Source organism: Vombatus ursinus, unplaced genomic scaffold (assembly GCF_900497805.2).
Source record: "Vombatus ursinus unplaced genomic scaffold, bare-nosed wombat genome assembly UNPS02000580.1, whole genome shotgun sequence".
Lineage (NCBI taxonomy): Eukaryota > Metazoa > Chordata > Mammalia > Diprotodontia > Vombatidae > Vombatus > Vombatus ursinus.
The window spans coordinates 29,488,429-29,513,511 of NW_020940358.1; the positions used below are offsets into that span (position 1 = coordinate 29,488,429).

At 42.1% G+C, this 25,083-nt stretch overlaps 1 protein-coding gene across 1 annotated transcript in view; it reads right to left on the reverse strand.

Annotated features, from left to right (window-relative positions):
- The window catches only part of NPC1L1 (NPC1 like intracellular cholesterol transporter 1), a 36,712-nt gene extending 25,751 nt beyond the window's left edge, over nt 1-10,961 (reverse strand). Inside the window, exons 1-7 of the mRNA XM_027851738.1 lie at nt 10,878-10,961; nt 8,509-10,025; nt 4,937-5,037; nt 3,264-3,436; nt 2,995-3,123; nt 2,571-2,753; nt 1,457-1,571 (exon numbers count right to left, since the gene is read on the reverse strand). Of these exons, the coding sequence (XP_027707539.1) occupies nt 1,457-1,571; nt 2,571-2,753; nt 2,995-3,123; nt 3,264-3,436; nt 4,937-5,037; nt 8,509-10,025; nt 10,878-10,931 (2,272 nt within the window). The 5' untranslated portion in view covers nt 10,932-10,961. The remainder of the gene's footprint in view (nt 1-1,456; nt 1,572-2,570; nt 2,754-2,994; nt 3,124-3,263; nt 3,437-4,936; nt 5,038-8,508; nt 10,026-10,877) is intronic.
- Nucleotides 10,962-25,083: the final 14,122 nt, after the last annotated feature.

Genomic DNA, 25,083 nt, shown 5'->3' on the forward strand with positions numbered 1-25,083 from the left:
AGTATTTTATTTACTTTCCTTATTCATTAAGGAAATTGGTCTATAGTTTTCTTTCTCTGTTTTTGCTCTCCCTGGTTTAGGCATCAAAATCATACTTGTATCATAAAAGGAATTTGGTAGGATTCCTTCTTTATCATTTTTTCAAATAGTTGATATAATATTGGGATTAATTGTTCCTTAAATGTTTGATAGGATTCCACCTGTGAATCCATCTGGTCCTGGGGGTTTTTTCTTGGGGAGTTCAATGATGGCTAGTTCAATTTCTTTTTTCTAAGGGAGGGTTATTAAAGTATTTTATTTCCTCTTCTGTTAATCTGGGCAGTTTTTATTTTTGTAAATATTCATCCATTTCACTTAGATTGTCAGTTTTACTGGCATGTAATTGGGCAAAATAACTCCTAATCATTGCTTTAATTTCATCAAGGGTGGTGCATTCACCCTTTTCATTTTTGATACTAGTAATTTGGTTTTCTTCTTCTTTTAATCAAATTAACCAATGGCTTATCTGTTTTATTGGGGTTTTTTTTCATAAAACCAGCTCTTAGTTTTATGTATTAGTTCATTATGACTAGGGGGATAGTTTCAGAAAAACCTGAAAAGACCCCAATGAACCATTTCAAGTAAAGTGAGCAGAATCAGAACATTGTACACAGCAATAGCAATATTGTAAGGATGATCAACTCTGACTTAGATGCTCTGATCAAGACAACAACCCAAGACAATTTCAAAGAACCCATGATGAAAAATGCTGTTCACTTCCAGAGAGAAAACTGATGAACTCTGAATGCAGATTGAAGCATCCTTTTTTTTTTTATTTTCTCCATTGGTATTATTTTAATTTGTTTGCTTTTTTGTTTGTAACTGGCTAGTATCAAAACATGTTTTGCATGACCTCACATGTATAACTGATATAAAATTGCTTGCCCTCTCAAGAAGGAGGGAGGGGAGGAAGGAAAGGAAAAAATTTGGAACTCAAAATTTTAATAAGTGATTGTTAAAATTTGATTACGTGTAATTGGGAAATATTTAACAAAAGAAAGAGAAATGAAAAAAAAAAAGAAAATACAGAATTTATGTCTCTGGACTCCAAATCCAGGGCTCTTTACAGGATACCCCACTGCCTTTCCCAAGAAAGGGAAACTAGTCATTTCTTTTCTCTTCTACCTGCAGATGCTGTTCTGACCTACAATTCCTGAATCCCCTAAACATAACCTCATATCTGTTGGCAGGAATTCCAGAGACACAGAAAGAGATGGATAAAAAGAAGGAAGTGGAAGGAAAGGGAATAAGCATTTCTAAAGTGCCTTCAATGTGCCAGGCATTGTGCTAAGCACTTTACAAATAGGGCCTTCAGGGATCATTTCATCCAACCCCTTCATTTTAATGGAGAAACAGGCTATGAAACGGGAAATTGATTTTTCCCAAGCTTTATAGTTAGTGAGTGGAAGGGCCTCACCTAAGAAGAAACAGATGGCCTCAGAGAGACTGCAAAGGAGCATGCTGGGAGCTACGCTGCCCAGGACTCGTCCAATATGCGTCTCTAGTTGTTCCCCTGAGAGACGTGGCAACCTCTTAAAGAAAAAGAAAGACAATAATCTTTTTTTTTTTTTTGCATAGATCTGGTCATGTCATACCTCTATTCTAAAATCATCAGCGGCTCCCTCTTGAAGACCAAGTAAATTTGCTTACCATGCCAGGACTTTTATAATTCAGCCTTATCTCAGATTACTCTCCTCAATGCACTCTTTGCTCTAGCTAAACTGGGTTGTTGTCTAACCTGTTAGGGCGTATACAGTGCTCCCTACCCATGGTATACCCCATACTTGATATGCCATCCTACTCCCTCTTTGCCTGTTGAATTCTTCTCCATCTTTTAAAGTCTAATTCAAATGCCACTTCTGCCATGAAGCCATCCCTGACCTTTTCCCTCCTCTAATTAGTTGTGATTTTCCCCTCAGACTTCATATAGCCAATCAAGTCTCTCAGCTCTACATATCACTTTGTTTTACATCCTTCAGTGCACTTATATTATAGATGTACCTTTTTGTGTTTATGTCTCAAGCCTCTCTTATACCATAAGTCCCATGAGAGTAAAAGCTATACCTTATTTAAACTTTGTATCTCCCCACTACCATATTCTATTATGCTACCATACACAGTACACTGCTCCCAGAAGGTGCTTAATAAACGCTTGATGAATAAATGAATGAATGAAAGGATGGATGGATGGATGAATGGTCTCCCTAAGGCCACCAGCCTCCCAACAACTAGAAATGCACTATCTGTCTCTTCTCCCTGACATACATACATAATAGGCTAATGGGATCCTCTGCCTACACTATCAGCATCTTCAAACCATGGATCAGCTCCCACCATTGGCAGTCCAACGCCTTCAGAGCTCCCAAAGTACAAACCAGCCCAAATTCTCCTTTAACAGAGTTTCAAGTCTCCCTGAAGCCTTGGCTGCTTCTGAATAGGGACAGCAAGGATAGAAAGGACACTCTCCAAAACACATATCTCAGCTTTCCCAATTGTTGGCCTACTCAAACCCTCCCTAATCCTTTTCATACCTGATACTCAAGAACAAAGATGAAGATGTTGTCAGCTCCAACAGCAAGCACAAGGAAGGGAACCACTTGGATTATCACCACAGAAGTGGGGATGCGCAAGTAGCAGAAGAATCCCATTGAAGACAGGACAGATCCCAGCACCACCAGGATCCCACCTAGGCCCAGAGTTATTTTGGAGTCCACCTGCAACAGAACTGGTGACTTAAGTTCCACACAAAACAAAGGAGCATGGGGAAGAGAACAAACAGGAACCAAGGGGAAAACTCACTCCTGCCCGCCTCCCTCCCAGTGCTTCCTTTTCTCCATTCCTAAAGCCTAAGTTAATGCGAGGTGAGCTTGCATGGTCCCTCCTTCCAGAAGAGAAAAGGGAGATCTACCAGTCCCCAGACAACCCCTAAGCCCCCATCCCCTACAGGCTCCTCACCAATATACGGGACCAGCTGGAGTATCTACCCAAGGCCAGAGAAATGTACACGAAGACAATGAGGTAGCTGCTGGCAAAGACAGGGACGTCCTCGACTATCGTGCGGCTTATCTCATCTTCCAGAGAACGCTGTGGGTAGACAGGTTTGGTGGAATTAAGGAAGGAACAGAAGGAGTTGGGGATTATGGAGAAGAAGAGGGATGTCTCTGGTTAGGACAGCAGGTACACTTGGAAGGAGTGAGAGAAGCCACCTGGTTTGTGTCCTGTACCTCTGCCAAAAAAGTGACTTCAAAGGTGCCTGCTGTACGGTCCTGGAAGTCTCTCATGACCTTCAGAAAGTGGCTCTCCCAGAGCTGAGCTAGCGCCAGGCGGGGATCCCCAGAAGGGTAGTTGTTCAGGGAGAAAGTCAGGAGAAGAGCCTCAGCATCAGAAAATTCCTGCCCTATGAAAAAGAGAAGGCAGAACCATGGGGGCCCTTGGCTCCTCTTTTTCTCAGCTTCCACAAGCTCCCTTCCTCCTTTGGGGAGCTTAGTCTGAAACAAGCTCTGACTCATCATCTCCTGCCTCTCACTCCCCATCCCTCACCTCCAGCTTATGAAATCTATCTCATCAAAGCCATCCCATCTCCTCCCATGGCTCTAGACCCCATACCTTACCCAGCTGCAGCTAGAGGAGAAGGTTTTGTCTAGCATTCTCCAGGCCCAGACACAAAGAGAGGGTCAAGGGGAGTTAGGTGGTGCAGTGGATAGAACTCTGGCCTTGGAGTCAGGAGGACCTGAGTTCAAATCTGGCTTCAGACACTTGACACTTACTAGCTGTGTGACCATGGGCAAGTCACTTAACCCCGATTGCCTTCACCAAAAAGAAAAAAAAAAAGAGAGAGAGGGACATCTGTGTGCGTCAGAGAAGGCAGTAGTGAAAGGTGGTATTCTGATGGTTTCAGGCCATAGCTTCTCCTTCCCCATCTCAATATGACAGATGGCAAGGTCGAAGAATTGCAGAATTATACAGGTAGAAGGAACCTCAGTGAACATCTAGTCCAAGGGTGGGGAACCTGCAGCCTCGAGGTCACATGGAGCCTTCTGGGTCTTCGGATAGGGCATTTTGACTGAATCCAAACTTCACAGAACAAATCCCCTTAATAAAAGGATTTGTTCTGTAAAACTTGGACTCAGTCAAAATGCTGCACCCGAGGACCCAGAAGACTACATGTAGCCTCAGGGCCACAGGTTCCCCACCCCTGATCTAGTCCCACCCATATCCAAAAAGGAATCCCCACTCTGATACATCCAACAAGTCATTGTCCAGCCTCTGCCTAAACACCTTGGTAAAAGGGAATACATTATCTCTCATTTCCCTTTGGGAAACCTCTAGTTGATAGGAAACTTTTCCTGATATCAAGCCTCAATTTGCCTCTTTCTAACTTTCACCCTTTGTTCCTGGTTCTGCCCTATGGGGCCAAATAGAACAATCCTAATTGTGCTCTCACATGAAGCCCTTCACATACTTAAAGATGACTAACACATCCCCCCATAACCTTACCATTCAATTCCTGTGGGGAATGCTTTTGCTCAGAGTGCCTTCTCCTTCCTGTACCCCTTCAGCTCTTAATCCTAATAACTTTTCCACTCTCATTTCTTGGTTTTTACTAAGAAATTTCACACACTCTATTTCAAGGTCCCTCTCAGCAATCACTCTAAAATGCCCTGCCTAGAGGCAGCTAGGTGGTGCAGTAGATATAGAGCTGGCCCTGAAGTCAGGAGGACCTGAGTTCAAATACAGCCTCAGACCAAACACTTGACACTTACTAGCTGTGTGACCCTGGGCAAGTCACTTAACCCCAATTGCCTAAAAAATTAAAATGCCCTGCCTATTTTAATGTGTCTTATATGCCTCACTCATTTCCTCTTCTCTGGTCAGTGAGATGGCTTGTCCCTCTTACCTGTGTAACCTCCCACAGCAAGGAAGGGAAAGACAGGAGCCCCATAATCAGCCATGCAGCTCAGAGCCAAGGACGTGCCATCCATGAATGTGAGAGGGGAACTGAAAGGAGAGAAATGGAAAGAGAATTTAGGAACTGGCAACCAACATCAGACACTACCACCTAACTTCTTGCCCCCTTCCTTCTACCCTACTGCAGTTACACAGGTTTCCACCTGCCATTACATCGTTCAGCCCCACCCATCCCCACTCCCACCTCTCCAGCTACCACTCCCACACCATCTCATAGAATCTGAGAATTTCTGGAGTAGAGAGGGATTTTCAAGATTACTGAGTCTAACCCTCTCATTTTTACATAGACCACTCCCCCCCTACCTGGAATACTCCCTCCTCCCTTCTATCTTTTAAAATCCCTAGTTTGCTTCAAAGCTCAGTTTGAATTCTACCTTCTATATAAGGATTTTCTTGATCTTCCCCAGCTTTTAGTACCCTTCTCTGCCCCTCTCCCATTACCTTATCTTTATGTGTTTATTTTGCATATATTGTGTGTACATTATTGTTGTTTTCCCCCAGTTGAATGGAAGCTCTTGTAGGGCAGAGACCTTATTTTTGTCCTAATGTTTATCACAGTGCTTGGCTCATAAGAAGACTTAAATGCTTGTTGATAGACTCATTGAGTTTGCAAATGAGCTAGCTGAGGCCCAGAGTTTCAATTAGTTGCCCAAGATCACATGGCTCATAGTGGCAGAGGCAAGACTAGCACTGGGGTCATTTTAATTCCAGGGCATCTTCTTCTACCTCGTCTCTCTCTTCAGCTGGAAGGAGGCACTCCTTGGAGGACTTGGGTAAGGGCAACCAAAGGAGAAGCATATGCTCAAAGAATGCCTTCTCCTTCCTGTCCTCCTTCAGCTCTTAATCCTAATAATTTTTCCACTCTCATTTTGAAGCTCCAAAATATGTGTGGAGATGGAAGAGAAAAGAGAGAAAAAGGAAAAAGCATTTATATAGCCACCACATTGTGCCAAGTATTTGATCCTTACAACAACCCTGTGATGTAAGTGTTTTTATTATCCCCATTTTACAGCTGAGGAAACGGAGGTGAAGCAGCTTGCCCAGGGTCACACAACTAGTAAGCGTCTGAAGTTGAATTTGAAGTCTTCCTGACTCCATACCCAGAACTTTACTGAGCCACTTGCTGCAGGAGTTGAGAGATAGATTCTTTAGGACACTTAGGAATAGAAGCCAACAAGTTCCAAAAAATCAGAGTCCAAATGTGATCAAGGTCCCAGGAGAAGCATGGCTGTTGTCTGGGCCTCCTTAAAGGAAAGGAGCTATCTTTTTAGGGGTCCTTATGGGCCCTAGCGGTCTCTAAGCTAATTTATCCTGAAGGGATTAAGTTAGTAAAAAGTGGTGTAGGGGAAACCAGGTAGATTAATGAGGGGGAAAAAAACCTGTGGAATTAGGCCCATCTTGGGCTAGGGGGCAGAGTTGCCAAGCCTAGAGAATTGGGCTGTGATTTCTCAAAATTCCTCTCAACATCTTTCAGTGATCATGAGGTATAGACATCAGGGTAGCACACAGCCAAGTCTAAAGCGTGGGTGTGAGCCAGAAGGGCCTAACGACGTAGTAAGAACAAAGCTCTGGGGTGGAAGTTTTCTGGCTTCTGCCCCTCTGCAGGCTTTAACTCCATCTTTATGGGGCCACACTATATAGAGTCCCAGAGGCCTGGGATGTATTTTTCCAGGGCTCAAGTTTCCATCTGCTAGACCTGGCCTCTGTGGAGATGGTCAACAAGAGTGGGTAATGGGAAGTCTTGACAGTATCAAAGCTAGGCTGCCCTGATAAACTAGGAGACAACTGACCTAGATACCACATTTTCTCATTTGCATTGTTCCCCAGCCTTCTCACCGTAGGCAGGGAAGCAGCATGAGCCTGAATCAGGGCAGGGAAAATAGAAAAGGGAGGACCTGCCCAGCAGAGAGCAAAGAAAGACCTTATCTTGGGAATCAGGAGACTCCCAAGGTCAGAGCCTCGAGTTGTGTTGGCAGCCGGGTCAGAGTGTGAACTTTGAAAGATTTTTTTGCCAGAGTGTGAAAAAAGAGAAACATTAGAATTTTTTTCAAAAAATAATTTTGCTGTTCAATTCCATATGTCCCTTTTGGTATTTCTGAACAGTAGAAAAGGGGTAAAGGAAGATTCTAGGGAAAAAGTAGAGTGAATAGAGGGTTAAGAGTGTGACCTGAGGTAAAAAGTACTGAAGAAGACAATTAGAGAAGCAACTTGGCATAGTGACTGGTACACAGTAGGTGCTTAACAAATGTTTGTTGATTGATTGACAACTCGCCTCAGAATCAGGCCTAGGCAAGTCACTTCTCAGTAATCCTAGAAAATGTGCTAAGATTATAACTTCTGATATGCATTAGTAGAGGGGGGTTTTCCTCACCAAGAATGCCATACACCATTGAAAATACAGATCCAGACACACACAAACAAAAAAGACTACTGATTGTCTTCCTTGATTTTTGGGTGACCTTGGACAAGAAGTTGCTTCCCCTCTCTGGCCTTCAATTTCCTCATCTGTAAAATGAAAGAGTTGGATAGATGACCTCTATCCTTCCAGCTCAGATATTCTATGAGGTTGCTGTTTTCAAAGGCCAGCCCTCTTTATGGTGCCTTGACAATACCACCTAGTATCTGGCTGTCTTCTCCTCCTCAACACTGTTGCTGGGACCAGAGACCATGCCCTGGAAGACTTAATCCTCTGGTAAAGCTCTGCCACTCCCACCCTAGGGCCTTCATTGTCCTGATTGGTGGGTGCCTCCCATGGCCCACTCTATCTAGCTGATCCCAAGCATGGTTCACTTTATATCCTATCCTATCTGGATGCTGCTTGTAAAACCTTCCTGCTCCCCTTGCCAGCTCTGGAATCAAAATCAAAACATTGTTCTAGAAAGGATATATCAATCACTCCATTCCCATATTGCTCCATTCACCATCTCTATGACTTTATGAACTGAAACATCCCTCCGTAACCATCACTCTCTTACATGCGCTATCTCCCCACGTTACAATGGAACTCCTTGAGGGCAGAGACTATCTCATTTTTGTTTCTGTATCCCCAGAACTTTGCACAGTGCTTGGCACATTGTAAACATGTAATAAATGCTTTTCTATTCATTGATAAAGTGCTAGACTTGAAGTCAGGAAGCCCTGGGTTTAAATCCTGCCTCTGAGGCTATCTGACATGACTGCGGGTGAGTCACTTAATGTCTCTGATCCCTCTCAATTTCCTCATTTGTGAAAAAGGAAGAGTGACTTGTAGGACCTACCTCACAGGGTTGTTGTGAGCCTTCAATGAAAGAATGTCTGGCAAGTGCTTTGCAATCTCTAAAACCTAATAGAATAACCAGCTGTTGTTGTCGTTGTTTATTGCCCCATGTGCTAGTAATTCTGAGAAAGGTGCCTCCCCTTGGACTGAACTGGGTGGCAGTGGACAAATCAGTAGAGCTTTCTGAGTCCTAGTTCTCCTTGTTGGCCCTCCCTCCCCCTGCCTCCAACCCCAAAGGATCTCACTTGACACAGTAGAGAAAGTGGTCTCTCCAGTTCACCTCGGCTGTGCGCCCCATCAGGGTCTGATTGGCACTGAGTAGGAGGTTGGTGCGGTTGCTTTGAAAATACTGCAGGAAACTGTTGATGCAGCAGTCTTCCAGGCTAGGATTTTTGGGGTTGAGAGGTGCATAGCAGATGTCCCTTAGGGAGATGTTGCGTTGCTCTTCCTCTGACCAGACCTCCATGTGCCTCAGCTCTTCTTGCAGCTCTAGCAACTGAAGGAGCAAGGTTTCATTCAAAATGCCGCTGAAGTTCTTGGGTCCCAAAAGCAGGGAATCATAGATGTAGCTAGGCTGGCTAGGAGCTGTCAAGATCACTTGGTTGGTGCGGAAGAAAGGTCCAAAATGGCGGTCATGGAATTCCTTCTCCCTCCTAGCCTGGCTGTTAGGATTTGACCACAGCTCTACTGGATCTGTGGTCAGCTCCAGGAAGACCATACCACATGCCAGTCCTACTACCAGTGCTATGGAGAGGCACAAAACTGTCTTTGGCCATGAAGCCACCCATGTGCCCCAACTCTGGAACAGGTTGCCAAGGATGATGTGGGCAAAGTGGCTAACCCGGTTAGAGCAGCCTGTGTCCTTCTTGGGCATCTTGTCCTTTTTTCTGAGGCAGGAGTAAACCACAAGGAAAGTGAAGAATAAGACAAAGCTAGCAGAGAGGATGATCACCAGGAACAGCCCACCGTGCATCCTCCCTATGCGGAAGGTTAAATCCAGCTTGGGAGAGTGGGTAATAGCAGGACAGGACAAGGCACAGTCCTGGCAAGAGCACACCTCAGAATTGTTACCCCGAGTCTCATTGCAGCCCCATATTTCTGCATCCAGGGCCTCCATTCCATCCCCTGGTACCTGGCCAGGCTCAAAGAGATGAAAGCCAATTTCCACGGGAGCAAACCCATTCCCTATGTTACCCTGGTAATCAAGCCAACGCTGGGCATTACAGAGATCAGAGCCATAGACCCCACACATGGCACCTATAGCCAAGCTGCCAGAAGAAGGGATTTGCACCTTGCTGCAGGAATTGTAGGCTCGCTCTGCATAACTGTGTGTGTAGAAAACATCATAGGCCACCACCTTGGAGAGGCTAGTCCCCGCAATGTGAGAGATGCGGGTCACATTGATGAAAACACTCTGATTGGGGCTACAGACATTCTGGCAGTGCAAGCTAGCAAAGTTCTCGGAACAGGCTGGGCAGCGGTTGAGAAGGGCCTTAATCACCACCAGGCTGCTCTGCAGAGCCAACAGCTGCTTGGCGGAACAGCAGGCATAAGTAGAGTCAGGGCCTTGGTACAGCCGTGGGCAGATCTGATTCAAGAGCTGCAAATGGTCCCCACTGAGTTTTCGGGCTGGAGTATTGGATAAACAAGACACGTTGGCCAGTGGAAGGAGGCTGCCGGACAATTCAGGGTTCTCCCCACAGTCGTCATAGGAGACACACATGAGGGCTCCACGAACAGGCGTGTAGTTCTCTGCATGGACCTAAGGAAGGGACTCATTAGCAATATACTCCTGCAATCTGAGATTGCCACCCAGTCCTAATTACAAAGACAGGCACAAACATTCTAATCTTGTTCCCAAACCTAAAGCTCTAGATCCCCTTACTTTGCCCCTTTCAAGGCGGTTCTGTCTCCCCCCTCCACCTCAGCAAAGTAGCTCTGAGAACTAAGTCTTAGACCAGGTGAGAAGAGATGACACAGTGTCTGTGCCAAGGAGTTGATAGTGAATCCAAGGAATGATACATTCTCCTGTTGCTTCCTCCTCCCTCTCCCAATTTCCTGGACATTTTCCCCACTCTTCCTGGTTCTGTTTGAGCCTGTGAGTTTCACCAAAATCACGGAAAGACAAGAGAATGGGAACTGTCTTAGAGCCAACAGCCTCTCTCCTCCCAAGGTCCAAGAGAATTTCCATTTCAGATGGGAGTTGTCTACCTAACAGGCTATGACATCCTCCAGAAAACTGGGCTGAGAATTCCCAGCCTTGTGATCCCTTGAATTTGGCTAAACAAAGGGGCAAGCCCAGCACAGGGGAAAGATACTGGGTCAAGTCAAAGAACGTAGGTCCAAATTCTGACTCTTCCATTACTCCTCGTGTCAGTCATGTTTCCTCATTTGTAAAATAAGAAGGTTGGGCTTTTATTGACCTCCTCAATACCTTCCAGCTATAAATCTATGGTCCAAAGTCCCAAGCCAAAAACCAGGCAGTCCCACTGTACAGATACCCCTTTGACTACACATTTTAGCCCTATGCCTCTGACTTCCCCTTCCCTCCTTTTAAGGAGCTCTAGTGCATTCTTGAGTAACACGGAGGGAGACATAGAAGCCAGAAACTCACCAAATGGAGGAGAACGGCCAAGGGCAGCACTCCCCTCAGTCCAGGCTCCACCATCTCAGTGCCAAGTAAGGGACCAAGTAAAGGGAGCAGAGTGGCAGCTCAGGGAAGCTGACATACCAGTCGTTGATGAGGAGAGTAATAAATTAGCAATGTAATTCCAGTTGGTATTAAATCTAGCCTGACTCGGTCAGGAACCAATGGGAAGAGATTGAGTTAATAATTCACTGTGTCTAGATACCCCAATCCAGGTATCAGGAGGCTTCCCCTTCCCTGATAAAGGATCTGGGATTCAGAAGAAACCTTTGCATAGGAGGGAGAACTTGGGAATTGGCACTCCTGAGGTACATTTCTAGCTTTTCCAGCTCTCCTGTCCTCTATCCTTTTCCTGCCGTCTTTCCTCTCTTCTGTGTCTGCCTCTGTGTCCCCCTCTCTTTGCCTTCCTCTGTCACACCTCAGTCTGATCTCCCCCCCTGGGGTCAGGGTAAGGTCTCCCTCTGGGCTCTGAACACGCCCAGTGTACTTTCATCCTTGGTAACTGGTTATTGACAATAATAACAATCCTGTCAACATTAGGGGAGGGCTGGGGACAAATGGCTCAAGACATCCGCTCCTCCCTTCCTAAAGAGATGGGGAAAGGAAGAATGGTTCATTTTGATTCAACAAGCATTAATTAAGGATCTATTACATGGTAGGCATTGGGAATATAGACAGCAATGAAAACAGTACCTGTCCTCCAGGAGCTTATCTTACACAGATAAATAAATATACAATATATGCAAAATAAATATAAAGTGGGCATTGGGAAAGGAAAGATTAACATCTGGGAACATCAGGAAAGCCTTCATAGATGAGGTAACGCTCAAGCTGAGCCTTGACCAGAGCCAGAGAGCCTGATAGAGGGAAGATGAGGAGGGAGAGTATTCTGGATATGAAGGGCAATCTTCATAAAGGCATATGGGGGAGGGGAAAAAAGGAAAAGAAAAAAAAGAAATTTGCATGATAATTTTATTATATATTTAAAAAGAACAGCAAGTTGTACATAATAGATTTGCAGTTTCACGTGCAATTGTCTTTTTTGTTATACTACGTTATGGAAATGTTTGTTTTATTCCATAAATTAAAAAGGAAAAAGAAAAAGAAAGGTATAGAGGTCAGAAATTTACAGGGAGGGGCAAATCACCGAGTTTGGCTCAAAAAAAGATCGGAAAGAGAGGGTAGAGGAAGTTGGAGTGTGTGTTTGTGTGTGTGTGTGTGTGTGTGTGTGTGTGTGTGTGTGTGTGTGTGTGAAGGGGTACTATTGGGAAATTAGTCTGGAAAGACAAGCTGGAACCAGACTCTGAGGGGCTTTAAACATTAACAGGTGTAACCTTCTGAACTACAGGTAAGAGATCTTGGAATCAGTAAGCAGTTCTCAACTTCCCTTTTCTCCGTCTCTCCTTTCTCTTTCCCATACAATTCTTGCTTGGAATTATGGAGGAAATATTAAGATTGTCTGAGGAGCCCTCTCCCCTAACCAGCTGCAGGTGTATCCCTGACCTCTGCTCCCCAGGCTTGATAGGCTTTGGCTATCTTTGACTTTCCCTATGATTCAGAATGCGGCCATGGCCTTGACTTTCCTTAAATACTAGATAATGGTGAATTGTGAGTGTTGCAGAATATCTTCCACCTGGTTCTTTTTTTTTAATTAATTAATTTAGTTTTAGTTTTCAACATTTACTTCCACAAGATTTTGAGTTCCAAATTTTTTCCTTATCTCTCCCCTCCCCCACCCCAAGATGGTGAGCCCACCTGGTTCTTTTAAGCCTTTCTGCATCATTCTTAGATCAAAATTTCCTGAGAGGCAAGAATATTGGTGGCCTAACCTATACCTCCAAAGAGACCAAAGAAAGAGGAACAAAACCTACATGAACAAAAAAGTTAATAGCAGCTCAGTTGTGTCAAAGAACTGGAAACTGAAGGAGTGCCTATCAATCCAGGAATGGCTGAACAAATTATGGTGTATGAATACAATGGAATACTATTGTGCTGAAAGAAATGACAAAAAGGACAGTTTCAGAGAAACCTGGAAAGGCTTGTATGAACTGATATAAAATGAGTAGAACCAGGAGAACAATTTATATGATAACAATAATCTGAATACAAACAAGCAAAAGAATTGAGAATTCTAATAAATATAATGACCAACCATGATTCCAGAGGAATGAAGAGGTAGCATGCTATCCATCTCTTGATACAGAGGTGATGGACTCACATTACAAAATGAGATACACATTTTAGGACACAGCTAATAAGGCTTTCTTTTTCTTTTAATTGAGGGGTAAGTGGGAGGGCTTGTTAACTGAAAAAATAAAATAAAATAAAATGTTACATAAAAAAAGTGTATACATTTTTTAAAAAACCATTAATGACCTAACATACCACCACATCCTAAATAGGTGTGGTGATTGATGGAGAGCCACTTACCGATGGCTTTTGTTGTTCAGTCCCACTCTTTGTGACCCCATTTAAGGTTTTCTTGGCAAAGATACTCTCCATAAATAAATTGTTAAACATAGTAAGTTCCCAGACCTCATTTGTCCCCCTACAGCTTTGACCTCTTTATTCAGCTCCATACTTTTTTTTTTTAACCATCCCCTTCTTTTCCTCTGGCCATTCTCTCCATTTGATTGAGATGCCTAATCTTCTCCTGAGCACAATCCACCTCCTCCAAATCTCCCACAATCTATCATCATACCTCTAAAAGAGCAAACCAAAAGAGCCCCATGGGGTGCAGACCTTCTTAGGAAGCATGAGGCACCCTCCATAATTTCCATTGCCTCAGGTAAGATAGAAGGAACTCAAGTTCCATAGCTGGGAGGATACAATGGGTTTTAAGCTGGTTTGCACAAGAAATATGAGACACAGGTGAGCTCTAAAGGAGATGCAAGGCACATCTGAACTCTGAAGAAGTAAGCTATGGGTTAACCTTCTAGATATGGGCTTGCCCTGGTCAGATCACATCTGGAGTAGAGTCCAGTTCTGACTACCACATTTTATAAGTACATTGATAAGCCGGAGCAAATAGAGGAGGGCAACCAGAATGGTTAAAGATCTTGAAATCATGTCACAGGAAGACTGTCTGAAAGAACTAAGGATGTTTAGCCTGGAAAAGGGAAGACTTTGGTGGTGAGACAGGGAGACAGGGATAGAAATGCTGATGATAACTTTCTTCATGTATTTGAAGAGTTGTTTCCCAGAGGAGAGATTGGACTTGTTCTGCTTGATTCCAAATAACACAAGAGCAATGAATACAAGTTATAGAAAAGGAGCCAAGATGACAGAGTAGCAAGAAGCAGTAATGCTGGGCTCCACTCCCTTCATGACCCCAAAACTCTTCTAAATAGATCAAGAAAATGTACCAGGGCAAATCTGTTTTGGGGAAATCCAAAAATAAAGTCATAGTGTCATTTTTCCAGGCCAGGCTGGCATGAGGAAACAGAGAAGGAAGTCTGTGATCACTGATGATGGAGTCTGGCCAGGAATGCACTGTGTGTGAAGCTTAGTCCAGCCTCCATTCAGCCACCAAAGTGGTTTTCCTAAAATGTAGGTCTGACCATGTCTCTATACTCAATGAACTCCAATGGTTCTCTATCACCTCTTGGATCAAATATAAAATGGCATTCAAAGTCCTTCATAACCTAGCCCCCCTTCACTTTTCCAGTCTTCATACACCTTGATCTCTGACACATTTCTGCAGAATTGAAATAGCTCAGAAAAAGTGCAAGATGCACAAATTTAGAGAATCCACCCAAATGTTCATAAGGACTATTTGTGTCTGACCTGTGGTAGAACATTCCCAGCTTGTATTGCTCTGACCAGGGAAAAGTCAGATCACAGTGGAACACACTGAAACTTGACTCTAGCATAGTGATATCATTTTAGTCCTCTTCAAGAACAAAGGACAATAATCAACCAATACCTTGATCTCTGACCCATTCTCTTCAATTCAATAACACTGGACTCCTTGCTTTTCCAAGAACAAGATACTATATCTCTTGGCTCTGGGCATTTTCTCTGGTTGTCCTCCATTCCTGGAATGCTCTCCTTCCTTATCTATGCCTCTTAACCTCCCTGGCTTCCATCAAGTCCCATCTAAAGTCCCACTTTCTCAAGAAACCATAAAACAAAGTCAAAAGAATGAAAAAATAGATGAAAATATGAACTATCTTAAAAAAAAAACTGACCTGGAAAATAGATTGAGGAAAGATAATTTAAGAATTATTGGGCTACTTGAAAATCATAATAAAAAAAGATCCTAGAAATCATATTTCAAGGAATTATAAAGGAAAACTGCCCTGATATCTTAGAACCAGAAAGCAAATAAAAATTGAAAGAATCCACCAATCATTTCCTGAAAGAGATCTCAAAATGAAAATTCCCAGGAATATTACAGTCTTGCTTTACATAAATTTGCATTGTGCAAATTTGACTTTACGTAAAGAATTCTTAAAGAAATCAAAATTTAAAAAAAAAAGCCCCAAACCCTATGTTACTGTGCTCTTTCTCTCTGCTCCTGCCCCTTAGCTTAGCACTCTGCAGCCTTTCACCACACCTCCCACCAAAATAAATAAATAAATGAATAAATGAATGAATGAATGAATGAATAAACAAATAAATAAAATCTTAAAAAAAAACCCTCCCAGTGAAAGCAGAAGACTTGGCTTGAGATCTCTGATGTCCAACTCCCTCCCGCTTCTGTACTTCCATGGTTGGGTACCACACATCTGTCCCTAGCCCTTACGTGTTCCCCATCCTACTCTTGCTTCTCTATCCCCACCATTGCATGTCCCTGAATGGTATGCCAGCCCTCTCCCTCCACAGCCTGTGGCCCCCTTCCTTCCTCCTTCCCTTCCCCACATCTGAAGGCAAATTTGAATTACATGAAAATTGCTGTAGAGGTCTGTGGAACAACGGCCTACTTAGTAAAACAAGAACTTTTTATAGCCAAATTCCGGAGCTCCCAGGTCAAAGAGAAAATACTGAAAGTAGCCCAAAAGAAGTCATTCAAACAAATGGAGCCATAGTTAGTATCACACTAGATCTAGCAGCTATCACAATAAAGGAGTGAAAGGTTTAGAATATGATATTCTGGAAGGCAAAAGACCTAGGATTACAACCAAGAATAACCTATCCAGAAAAATGGAATCTAATGGGGGGGGCAGAGATGGGTATTTAATGAAATAGAGGATTTCCAGGCATTCCTGAAGAAAACACCAGAACTGAAAAGAAAATTTGACATTCAAACAAAGACTGAAGAGAGGCATAAAAAGGTAAACATGAGTAAGAAATCATGAAGAACTTAATAAAGTTAAACTTTATTCCCAAATGGGAAGGTGATACCTGTAACCCCCAAGAACTTTATCATCATTAGGACAGTTAGAAGGAGTTCACTTAGAGGGTATGATTGTGAGTCTATTTTATTGGAATGATCTCCAAAGAAAAATGGAAAGATGAGAAAGAGTGATATACTGGGAGAAGAGAAAAGGGATTGGAGAAATGGAGGAAATTATCTCACATAAAAGAGGCATATGAGGAAGAGTTTTTTTGCAATGGAGAGGGAAATGGAAGAAGGGGACAACACTTGAACCTCCTCATCTGAACTGGTTCAAAGAGGGAAGAATACACACGCACGCATACACACACATACATATATGTGCATATATATATACATACATACATGTATATATATTCGAAGAGGGAAGAATATAACATACATACACACACATCTACACATTCAGTTGGGTATAGAAATCCATCTTACCCAACAGGGAAGGAAGATGAGAAGGGGTTAAGAGAAAGGGAGGAGGGTGTAAGAGGAAGGACAAATTAAGGGAGGCAGTGATCAGAAGCAAAACAGACTTTTGAGGAAGGACAGGGTTTAAAAGAGAGAGAGAAGAATAAACAGAAGAAAATAGGATTGAGGGAAATACACATTTAGCAATCATAACTATGAACGTGAATAGAATGAACTCACCCATAAAACAGAAGCAGAAAGGGGCAGCTAGGTGGCTCAGTGAACAGAGCACAGGCCTTGAATTCAGGAGGACCTGAGTTCAAATCTGGCCTTAGATACATAACACTTACTAGCTGTGTGACCCTGGGCAAGTCACTTAACCCCACTGCCTAACCAAAAAAAAAAACAAAAACAAAAACCACAGAAGCAGATAGCAGAATGGATTAGAAACCAGAATCCAACAACATATTGTTTACAACAAACACACTCGAGTTAAACCAAGGAACTGGAGCAGAGCCTAATATGCTTCAGCTGAAGTAAAAAAGGCAGGGATAGCAATCATAATCTTAGATAAATCAAAAGCAAAAATAGGCCTAATTTTTAAAAAAAATTATCAGTGAAACTACATTTTGCTAAAAGGTACCAAAGACAATGAAGTAATATTAATACTAAACATATATGCACCGGCTTAACAGCCAAATCCTTAAAGGAAAAGTGAAATAAATTACAAGAGGAAATAGACAGGAAAACTATATGAATGGTGGACTTCATTTTATCCCTCTCAGAACTAGACAAATCTAACCATAAAATAAATAAGAAAAAAGTTGAGGCGATGAATACAATGTTAGGAAAATTAGAAATGATAGACTTCTGGAGAAAACTGAATAGAAATAAAAAGTATGGCTTTTTCTTAGCTGTACATGGCACCTTCACAAAAATTGACCGTGCATTATAGCATAAAGACCTCACAAAGAAATGCAAAAAAACAGGAATGTTAAATGTAGCTTTTTTAGACCATGATGTGTGAGAAATAAAATTTTTATAAATAAAAATTATATTTAATAAGGGACCTTGGAAACAGAGATTAAAAATTAAGCAGAAACTAAATAATCTTATCCTAAAGAATGAGTTATAGAACAAACCATGGAAACAATCAGTAATTTCATTAAAGATCATGATAGGGGCAGCTAGGTGGTGCAGTGGATAGAGCACTGGCCCTGGATTCAGGAGGACCTGAGTTCAAATCCAGCCTCAGACACATAACACTTACTAGCTGTGTGACCTTGGGCAAGTCACTTAACCCCATTGCCTAGCCAAAAAAAAAAAAAAAGATCATGATAACAAGGAGACAACATACTAAAATTTGTGGGATATAGCCAAAGCAGTGCTTAGAGAAAAATTTATATCTCTAAACACTTACATCAATAAAAAAGAAAAAGAGCAGATCAATGAATTAAACTAACAAATTCCCAATTAAACACCAAAATGGAAATCCTAAAAATCAAAGGATAGATTAATAAAAATTGACAGTTAAAAAATTGAACTAATAAATAAAATTAGGAGTTGGTATTAGGGAAAAATAAACTAGACAAACCATTGAGTAATTTGATTTTTTTTAAAAAAAAGTAAATTGCCAGTATCAAAAATGAGAACGGTATATGCACCACCAATGAAGATGAAATTAAAGCAATTATTAGGAGTTATTTTGCCCAATTATATGTCAGTAAAACTGACAATGTAAGTGAAATGAATGAATATTTATAAAAATATAAACTGCTCAGATTAACAGAAAAGGAAATAGAATACCTAAATAACCCTATCTTAGAAAAAGAAATTGAACAAGCCATCAATGAGCTCCCTAAGAAAAAATGCCCAAGACCAGATGGATTTACAAGTGAATTCTACCAAATATTAAAAAAAAAACAATTAATTCCAATACTATACAAGCTATTTGAAAAAAAAATAGGTAAAGAGTCTTATCAAATTCCTTCCTTGACACAAATGTGTTTTTGATACCTAAAATAGAAAGAGCAAAAACAGAGAAAGAAAACTATAGACCAGTTTCTCTAATGAATATTGATGGAAAAAAATTTTTTTAAATAAAATACTAGCAAGGAGACTACAGCAGTATATCACAAAGATCATGTATTATGACCGGGTAGAATTTATACCAGGAATGCAGGTATGGTTAATATTAGAAAAACTATCAGTATAATTGACCACATCAGTAACAAAAACAACAAAAAAATATATAATTATATCAAGAGATACAGAAAAAGTTCTTGACAAAATACAACATTCATTTGCCAGGGACAATCAGGAGGTAACAGAACAGAACTGGGAGATTGGGTATAGCCACAATGAAAGGCTAATTGAGTGGATTACAGTCTTAGGCAAATGCCAGGGATTTGGGAAAGTCCAGGGATTTTCCTTTTTGGAGTCTAGATCCCAAAGACATAGTCTTTTCCTTTTAGGGCTTCAGATCCCATCCCCATTATTCCCCCCTTAAACAAACGGGACCCAAATTATTTTGGTGTAAAAGGCAAAGGTCTTGGCTTCTTGCTGGCAAGGGACGTAGAGCTGTCCCTGCCTTGAGGGGATCCCAAAGAGGAGGTTGACAGGAACTGAGCGCAGGCCGCATCCAGGGGCAACGGGGGGACATTGGTTGGTACCCACTGTTTGCTATCAACTGTAGGTTAATGGCCTGTCGTCTGGAAGACACAAATTTGACAGAAAAGACTGTAGGGTCCAGATATAGGGAGAAGTAAAAGTGTAAGAGTCCCATTAAAATCATTTACATTTGACCTGCAGGATTATCTGATCTTGCTACTTTCCCAAAAGTTTAAGGAACATTTTCATATAGAAGTTTTCCACCCCTGGATTCAATAGTTACACAAATGAATTTGCCAGAGAAGAACTTTCACTTCAATTTTCACTGAAATTTTCCTCCCCAAACCAAACTGAAGATGTTTCTGATTTAATTTCAGTTGTTTGGGAGTATTGAATGACTACACATTCAGGTCAAAACAGCAAGATCTCATACATTTGCATTAATCATTTATTGAACACTTGCTCTGATCATAGAAATTTTCAATGAAAGGATAAATCAGGGACAAGATTTAGGGCCCAAATATGACAGGATAAAACATCCTTAGCTCTGTTTGGATTCAGATAATTCACAGCTTTCCAACCATACAGTATTAAATCCACCTCATAATAGCCAGGTGGGTAACATTCCTTTTCAGAGGATCACAGAGGGGAAACTGAGCCAGGAGGATCCCATCTTACACTAAGGTTAAAATTATTCCCTCAGCTTTTCTCAATGCAGACTTCCCACCAGCATCACATTCTCTCTGAGTAACTTGTGGCATTTCTTTCAGAGATGGTGAATTATTGATTATTGATGGATTATGATCCATCAGACAACTTAAAATAAAATCATTTACGGTCCCATGAGCTTTCACCTCAAACAATAAGTTTCACTAATCACAGCTTAGGAAAAATTTTTCCAGGATTTACATCTCAAATTTAAATTTGTCATGGTGTAAAAAGCCAATCATTAAACATTATTTTTATATACCTGCAAATTCTCAGCAAGCCATAACCCAAACAAATTTTTTTGGTAAGTTTATACATTAAAACAATAACCAACAGTAGCCAAATTGTTTTAGTGGTAACCAAACTATGAAAAGTTGCTTGACGTAACTAATACAAAAGGTCACCAATTTGAAACTTGAAACAAACCCATTACCAATCAGGTAACTTCAATTTTGCTAAATACATTTCCAAATTACTTTACACAGAAAATCAACATCTCATCATTAACAGTTAAAACTACAACTTTATGGGGCAGCTAGGTGGCACAGTAGATAGAGCACCGGCCCTGAAGTCAGGAAAACCTGAGTTCAAATCCAGCCTCAGACCAAACACTTGACACTAGCTGTGTGACTCTGGGCAAGTCACTTAACCCTAATTGCAAAAAAAAAACCTACAACTTTGGGGGGGGCAAGATGGTGGAGTAAAAGCAGTGATTGCTTGAGCTGTCCCCCAAACCCCTCCAAATACCTGTAAAAAATGACTCTAAACAAATTCTAGAGGAGCAGAACCCACAAAAAGACAGAGTGAAACAGATTTCCAGCTTAAGATAACCTGGAAGGTCAACAGGAAAGGTCTGTTGTGCTGGGCTGAGAGAGGAGCACAGGTCAGCGTGAGTTATGCCAGAAAAGATGGGGCCTCAGCAAACCTAGAGCAGGCCTCAGGGGACTGAATCATGGGCAGATGTGGTGGTTTCCAGACTTCTCAACCCACAAACACCAAAGACAACTTAGAAGGTCAGTGGGAAAGGTCTGTTGGACCTCGGTGAGAGAGGATTGCTGTCTAGTCCCAGCCCTGGAGCAGCCCTGGGACAGCAGTGGTGGTGGCTGCTTCTGGAGCTCTCAGCCCACAGTTGGTGGGGGGATCAAACAGCTGATAAGAGGGGCATTGCAGGGATCTATTTGCTGGTGTTGAGGCAGGTTTCTCTTGCTTTGCCTGTGCTTGCATCTGGGTCACAGTCCTAGGACAAGGAGGAGCACTGGCTTGGTGGAGAGGGAATCCTCCTCACAGTTCCAAGGCAGAGAAGAGTGCTTGTGGTCACTCATAGACAAGAGCACAGGCCAGGAAAGGAGTAAACACCTTGCCTCTGATCATAACACCTTGGAAGAACTGAAAATTTACAGGTCCCTAGGAGTACCTCTAAAAACAGCTGCCAAAACCCCTGAAGCTTAGGACAATACACCCTCCACACTGAAAACAGAACCCAACCTTAATAAAGAATTTAAAAATCAAGTAATTAGATGGGAACATGAGCGAACAGTGTTAAAAAACTCAGACTATAGAATCTTACTTTGGTGACAAAGAAGATCAAAACATACAACCAGAAGAAGACAACAAAGTCAAACCTCCTATATCCAAAGCCTCCAAGAAAAATATGAATTGATCTCAGGCCATGGAAGAGTTCAAAAAGGATTTTGAAAAGCAAGTAAGAGAAGTAGAGGAAAAATTAGGAAGAGAAATGAGAGTGATGCAAGAAAGTCATGAAAATTGAGTCAACAGTTTGGTAAAAGAGACACAAAAAAATACTGAAGAAAATAACACCTTAAAAAATAGACTAATTCAAATGACAAAAGAGGTCCAAAAAGCCAATGAGAAGAAGAATGCCTTAAAAAGTAGACTTGGACAAAAGGAAAAGGAGGCCCAAAAAAATCACTGAAGAAAATAATTCCTTAAAAATTAGAATGGAGCAAATGGAAACTAATGACTTTATGAGAAATCAAGAAATTTTAAATCAAAACCAAAAGAGTGAAAAAAATAGAAGACAATGTGAAATATCTCATTGGAAAAACAATTGACCTGGATGATAGATCCAGGAGAAATAATTTAAAAATTATTGGATTGCCTGGAAGCTATGATTAAAAAAAGAGCCTAGACATCATCTTTCAAGAAATTATCAAGGGAAACTGCCCTGATATTCTAGAACCAGAGGGTAAAATAGAAATTGAAAGAATTCACTGGTCACCTCCTAAAAGAGATCCCCAAAGGAAAATTCCTAGGAATATTATAGCCAAATTCTAGAGTTCCCAGGTCAAGGAGAAAATATTGCAAGCAGCCAGAAAGAAACAATTCTAGTATTGTGGAAACACAATCAGGATAACACAAGATTTAGCAGCTTCTACATTAAGGGACCAGAGGGCTTGGAATATGATATTCCAGAGGTCAAAGGAGCTAGGATTACAACCAAGAATCATCTATCCAGCAAAACTGAGTATAATCTTTCAGGGAGGAAAATAGATATTCAATGAAATAGAGGACTTTCAAGCTTTCTTGATGAAAAGACCAGAGCTGAATAGAAAATTTGACTTTCAAATACAAGACTCAAGAGAAGCATAAAAAGGTAAACAGGAAAGAGAAATCATAAGGGACTTAGTAAAGTTGAACTGTTTACACTCCTGCATGGAAAGATGGTGTTTATAACTCCGTGACACCTTTCTCAGTATTAGGGTAGTTGGAGAGTATATATGTATATTGCTTGCTTTCTCAATGAGGGTGGGTGGGGAGGGGGGAAGAGAGAGAATTTGGAACTCAATGTTTTAAAAATGAACGTTAAAAGTTGTTTTTACATTCAACTGGAAAATAAGATATGCAGGCAATGGGGTGTAGAAATCTATCATGCTCTACAGGAAAACAGAAGGGGAAGGGGATAAGAGAAGGCAGGGCAGGGGTGTAATAGAAGGGAAGACAGTTTGGAGGAAGGGGTATTTAGAATACATGCTCTCTTGGGGTGGGGGGAGGGGAGAGATGGGGAGAAAATTTGGAACTCAAAATCTTGTGGAAGTGAATGTTCAAAACTAAAAATAAATAAATAAATTTTTAAAAATTAAAAAAAAAACTACAACTTTAAAAGGGCATGCTTACCCAAATTCAGAGGCTAGCTTATTTACCTTGACCCATCCCCCTTTCCTCTCTCTCCACTGCTGCTGGGGGTTGAGGTGGGGTGGGGGGGTGAGCAGGATATGCTGAACCTGAGTGATGCTCCAGGCAAAGGTTGCCCCAGGGTCCAAGGCCATTGCCAGTGGGGCCCATGCTGTAGCTGTTGCCCCTCCCCCTTCCTCCTTTCCCCAGGTAGGGGAGGGTGAATTCAAAGGTGAGAGGGGAAGGGTGAAACTCTCTTCTCCTATGAGAGGGGTTAACAAAGATACCCTCTTGACTCAAGGGAAGGGAATGGGAGAAGGGAGTGACCAGAAATCAGTGACCCGGTGACCCAGTGACACAGAAGGGATGTTTTTAGCCGTTCTAACTTTTTTCTGTAACCTCCATGAAGGAGGATTCAGGGGTGTGGAAGGAAGAGAGTAAGTAAGCCTCAGGGAACCAAAAAGCACCTGCGGTTTTCCCAATTCCCTAACGCTGAGAGAATTGGCAGGATTGGGCATAGGCTTCCAGATAGGGCATCTGTCCTTGTCCTCTATGCTGCAGAAGGTGTACCCACATCCATGGCCTCGAACTGAACCACTGGACCGAGAGCCTGACAGCATCAGGCTGAGTGCAAGACAGCCTCATAACCATCTGCCCAAAAAGCACCTCCAAGCCTAACCTTCCTAGTTGCTTGGAAATCCACCAACTGTAGAGCAAGAAAGGGATTAAGGGGAGAGGGGAGGCTTATGTACCTTCCCGTCTTGGCTGGAAAAGAGTTTAGGATTAGACAGTTCTTCCCAGTCAGGGAACCGTGTGTTGAGATCTAGAGGTTTAGGGGTGCTAGGACCCCAAAATATCGAGAGCAAGAGACATGGGTTCTGCCCAAGAGAATTCTACCCAAGCCTTCTTTCAGCCAAAAGCAAGGTTTATTAGAACATCGACTGGGGGTGGGTGAGATTTGAAGAATTCAACATATTTGGCCAGACTCTTAAGGAATCTAAACATTTGTATCCCTAATGCAAGTGGGCCAGATTTTAAGAATCCGAGCAGTGGCTAGATTTTAAGAATCTCATCCGAGTCCAATTGCATTTTTTAAGGACTTGTTTTCTATAGTTAATTTTTGTCCTTCCTTTTCCAAGCTATTGACTCTCTCTTGCATACCTCTCATTTCGTTTCCCAATTTTTCTTCTACCTCTCTTATTTGACTTTTAAAATCCTTCTTGAGCTCTTCCAAGAAGGCTTTTTGGGCTTGAGACTAAAAAGGTTTTGGATGTGAGTATAATTGACAATGTTGTCCTCTTCTGAATTCCTGCCTTGATCTTCCCTGTCCCATAATAAGAATCTATAGTCATTGTACATTTCTTTTTGCTCATGGTGTTTGCTTATTTCCTGACTTAAAAAAAAAATGAGCTCCCCTGCTGGAGAGCAGGGGGCATTGACCCAAGCTTCTTGTGCGGGACCTAGTCACACTGGCTTTGTGTGCTGAGGCCTCAGATACTGGCAATTAGAGGCTGTAGGGTTCTGGCAGTTTACTTGGTATTGGGCTGGAATCAGCAACATTGGAGCTCTAGCGGTAGGGGTGGGGAGTCTGGCCCCTGGAGAATGCCTGCTCACCTAGGCCTTGAGCTCCTTTCTTTGGCTCCTGCTCAGCCAAGGCCTTGCACTCCTTTCTATGGCTCCTGCTCATCTGAGTCTTGCATGGGGCAAGGGATGTTTCGATGCTGCAGAATGTCTCTTAGCCTGGAGCTTTACTTCTTGCAGTTGTACTTCTTGGCCGCTGGAGAATGCTGTGGCATGTGATGGGTTTCCAGGCTGGTTTCCACCAGTTTTCCTGCTCGTACTGAGGCACTTGGTTGTTCCTGGTGTTGGTGCTTGCCTGCTCCACCACCCTAGGGTTCAGGATCTCCCCCTGGTATGCTGAGGTGAGGCTTTCCGCTAGCTTGCTGGAACACCTCCCGTTCTGTACTGCTTCCCCTCCCCCAG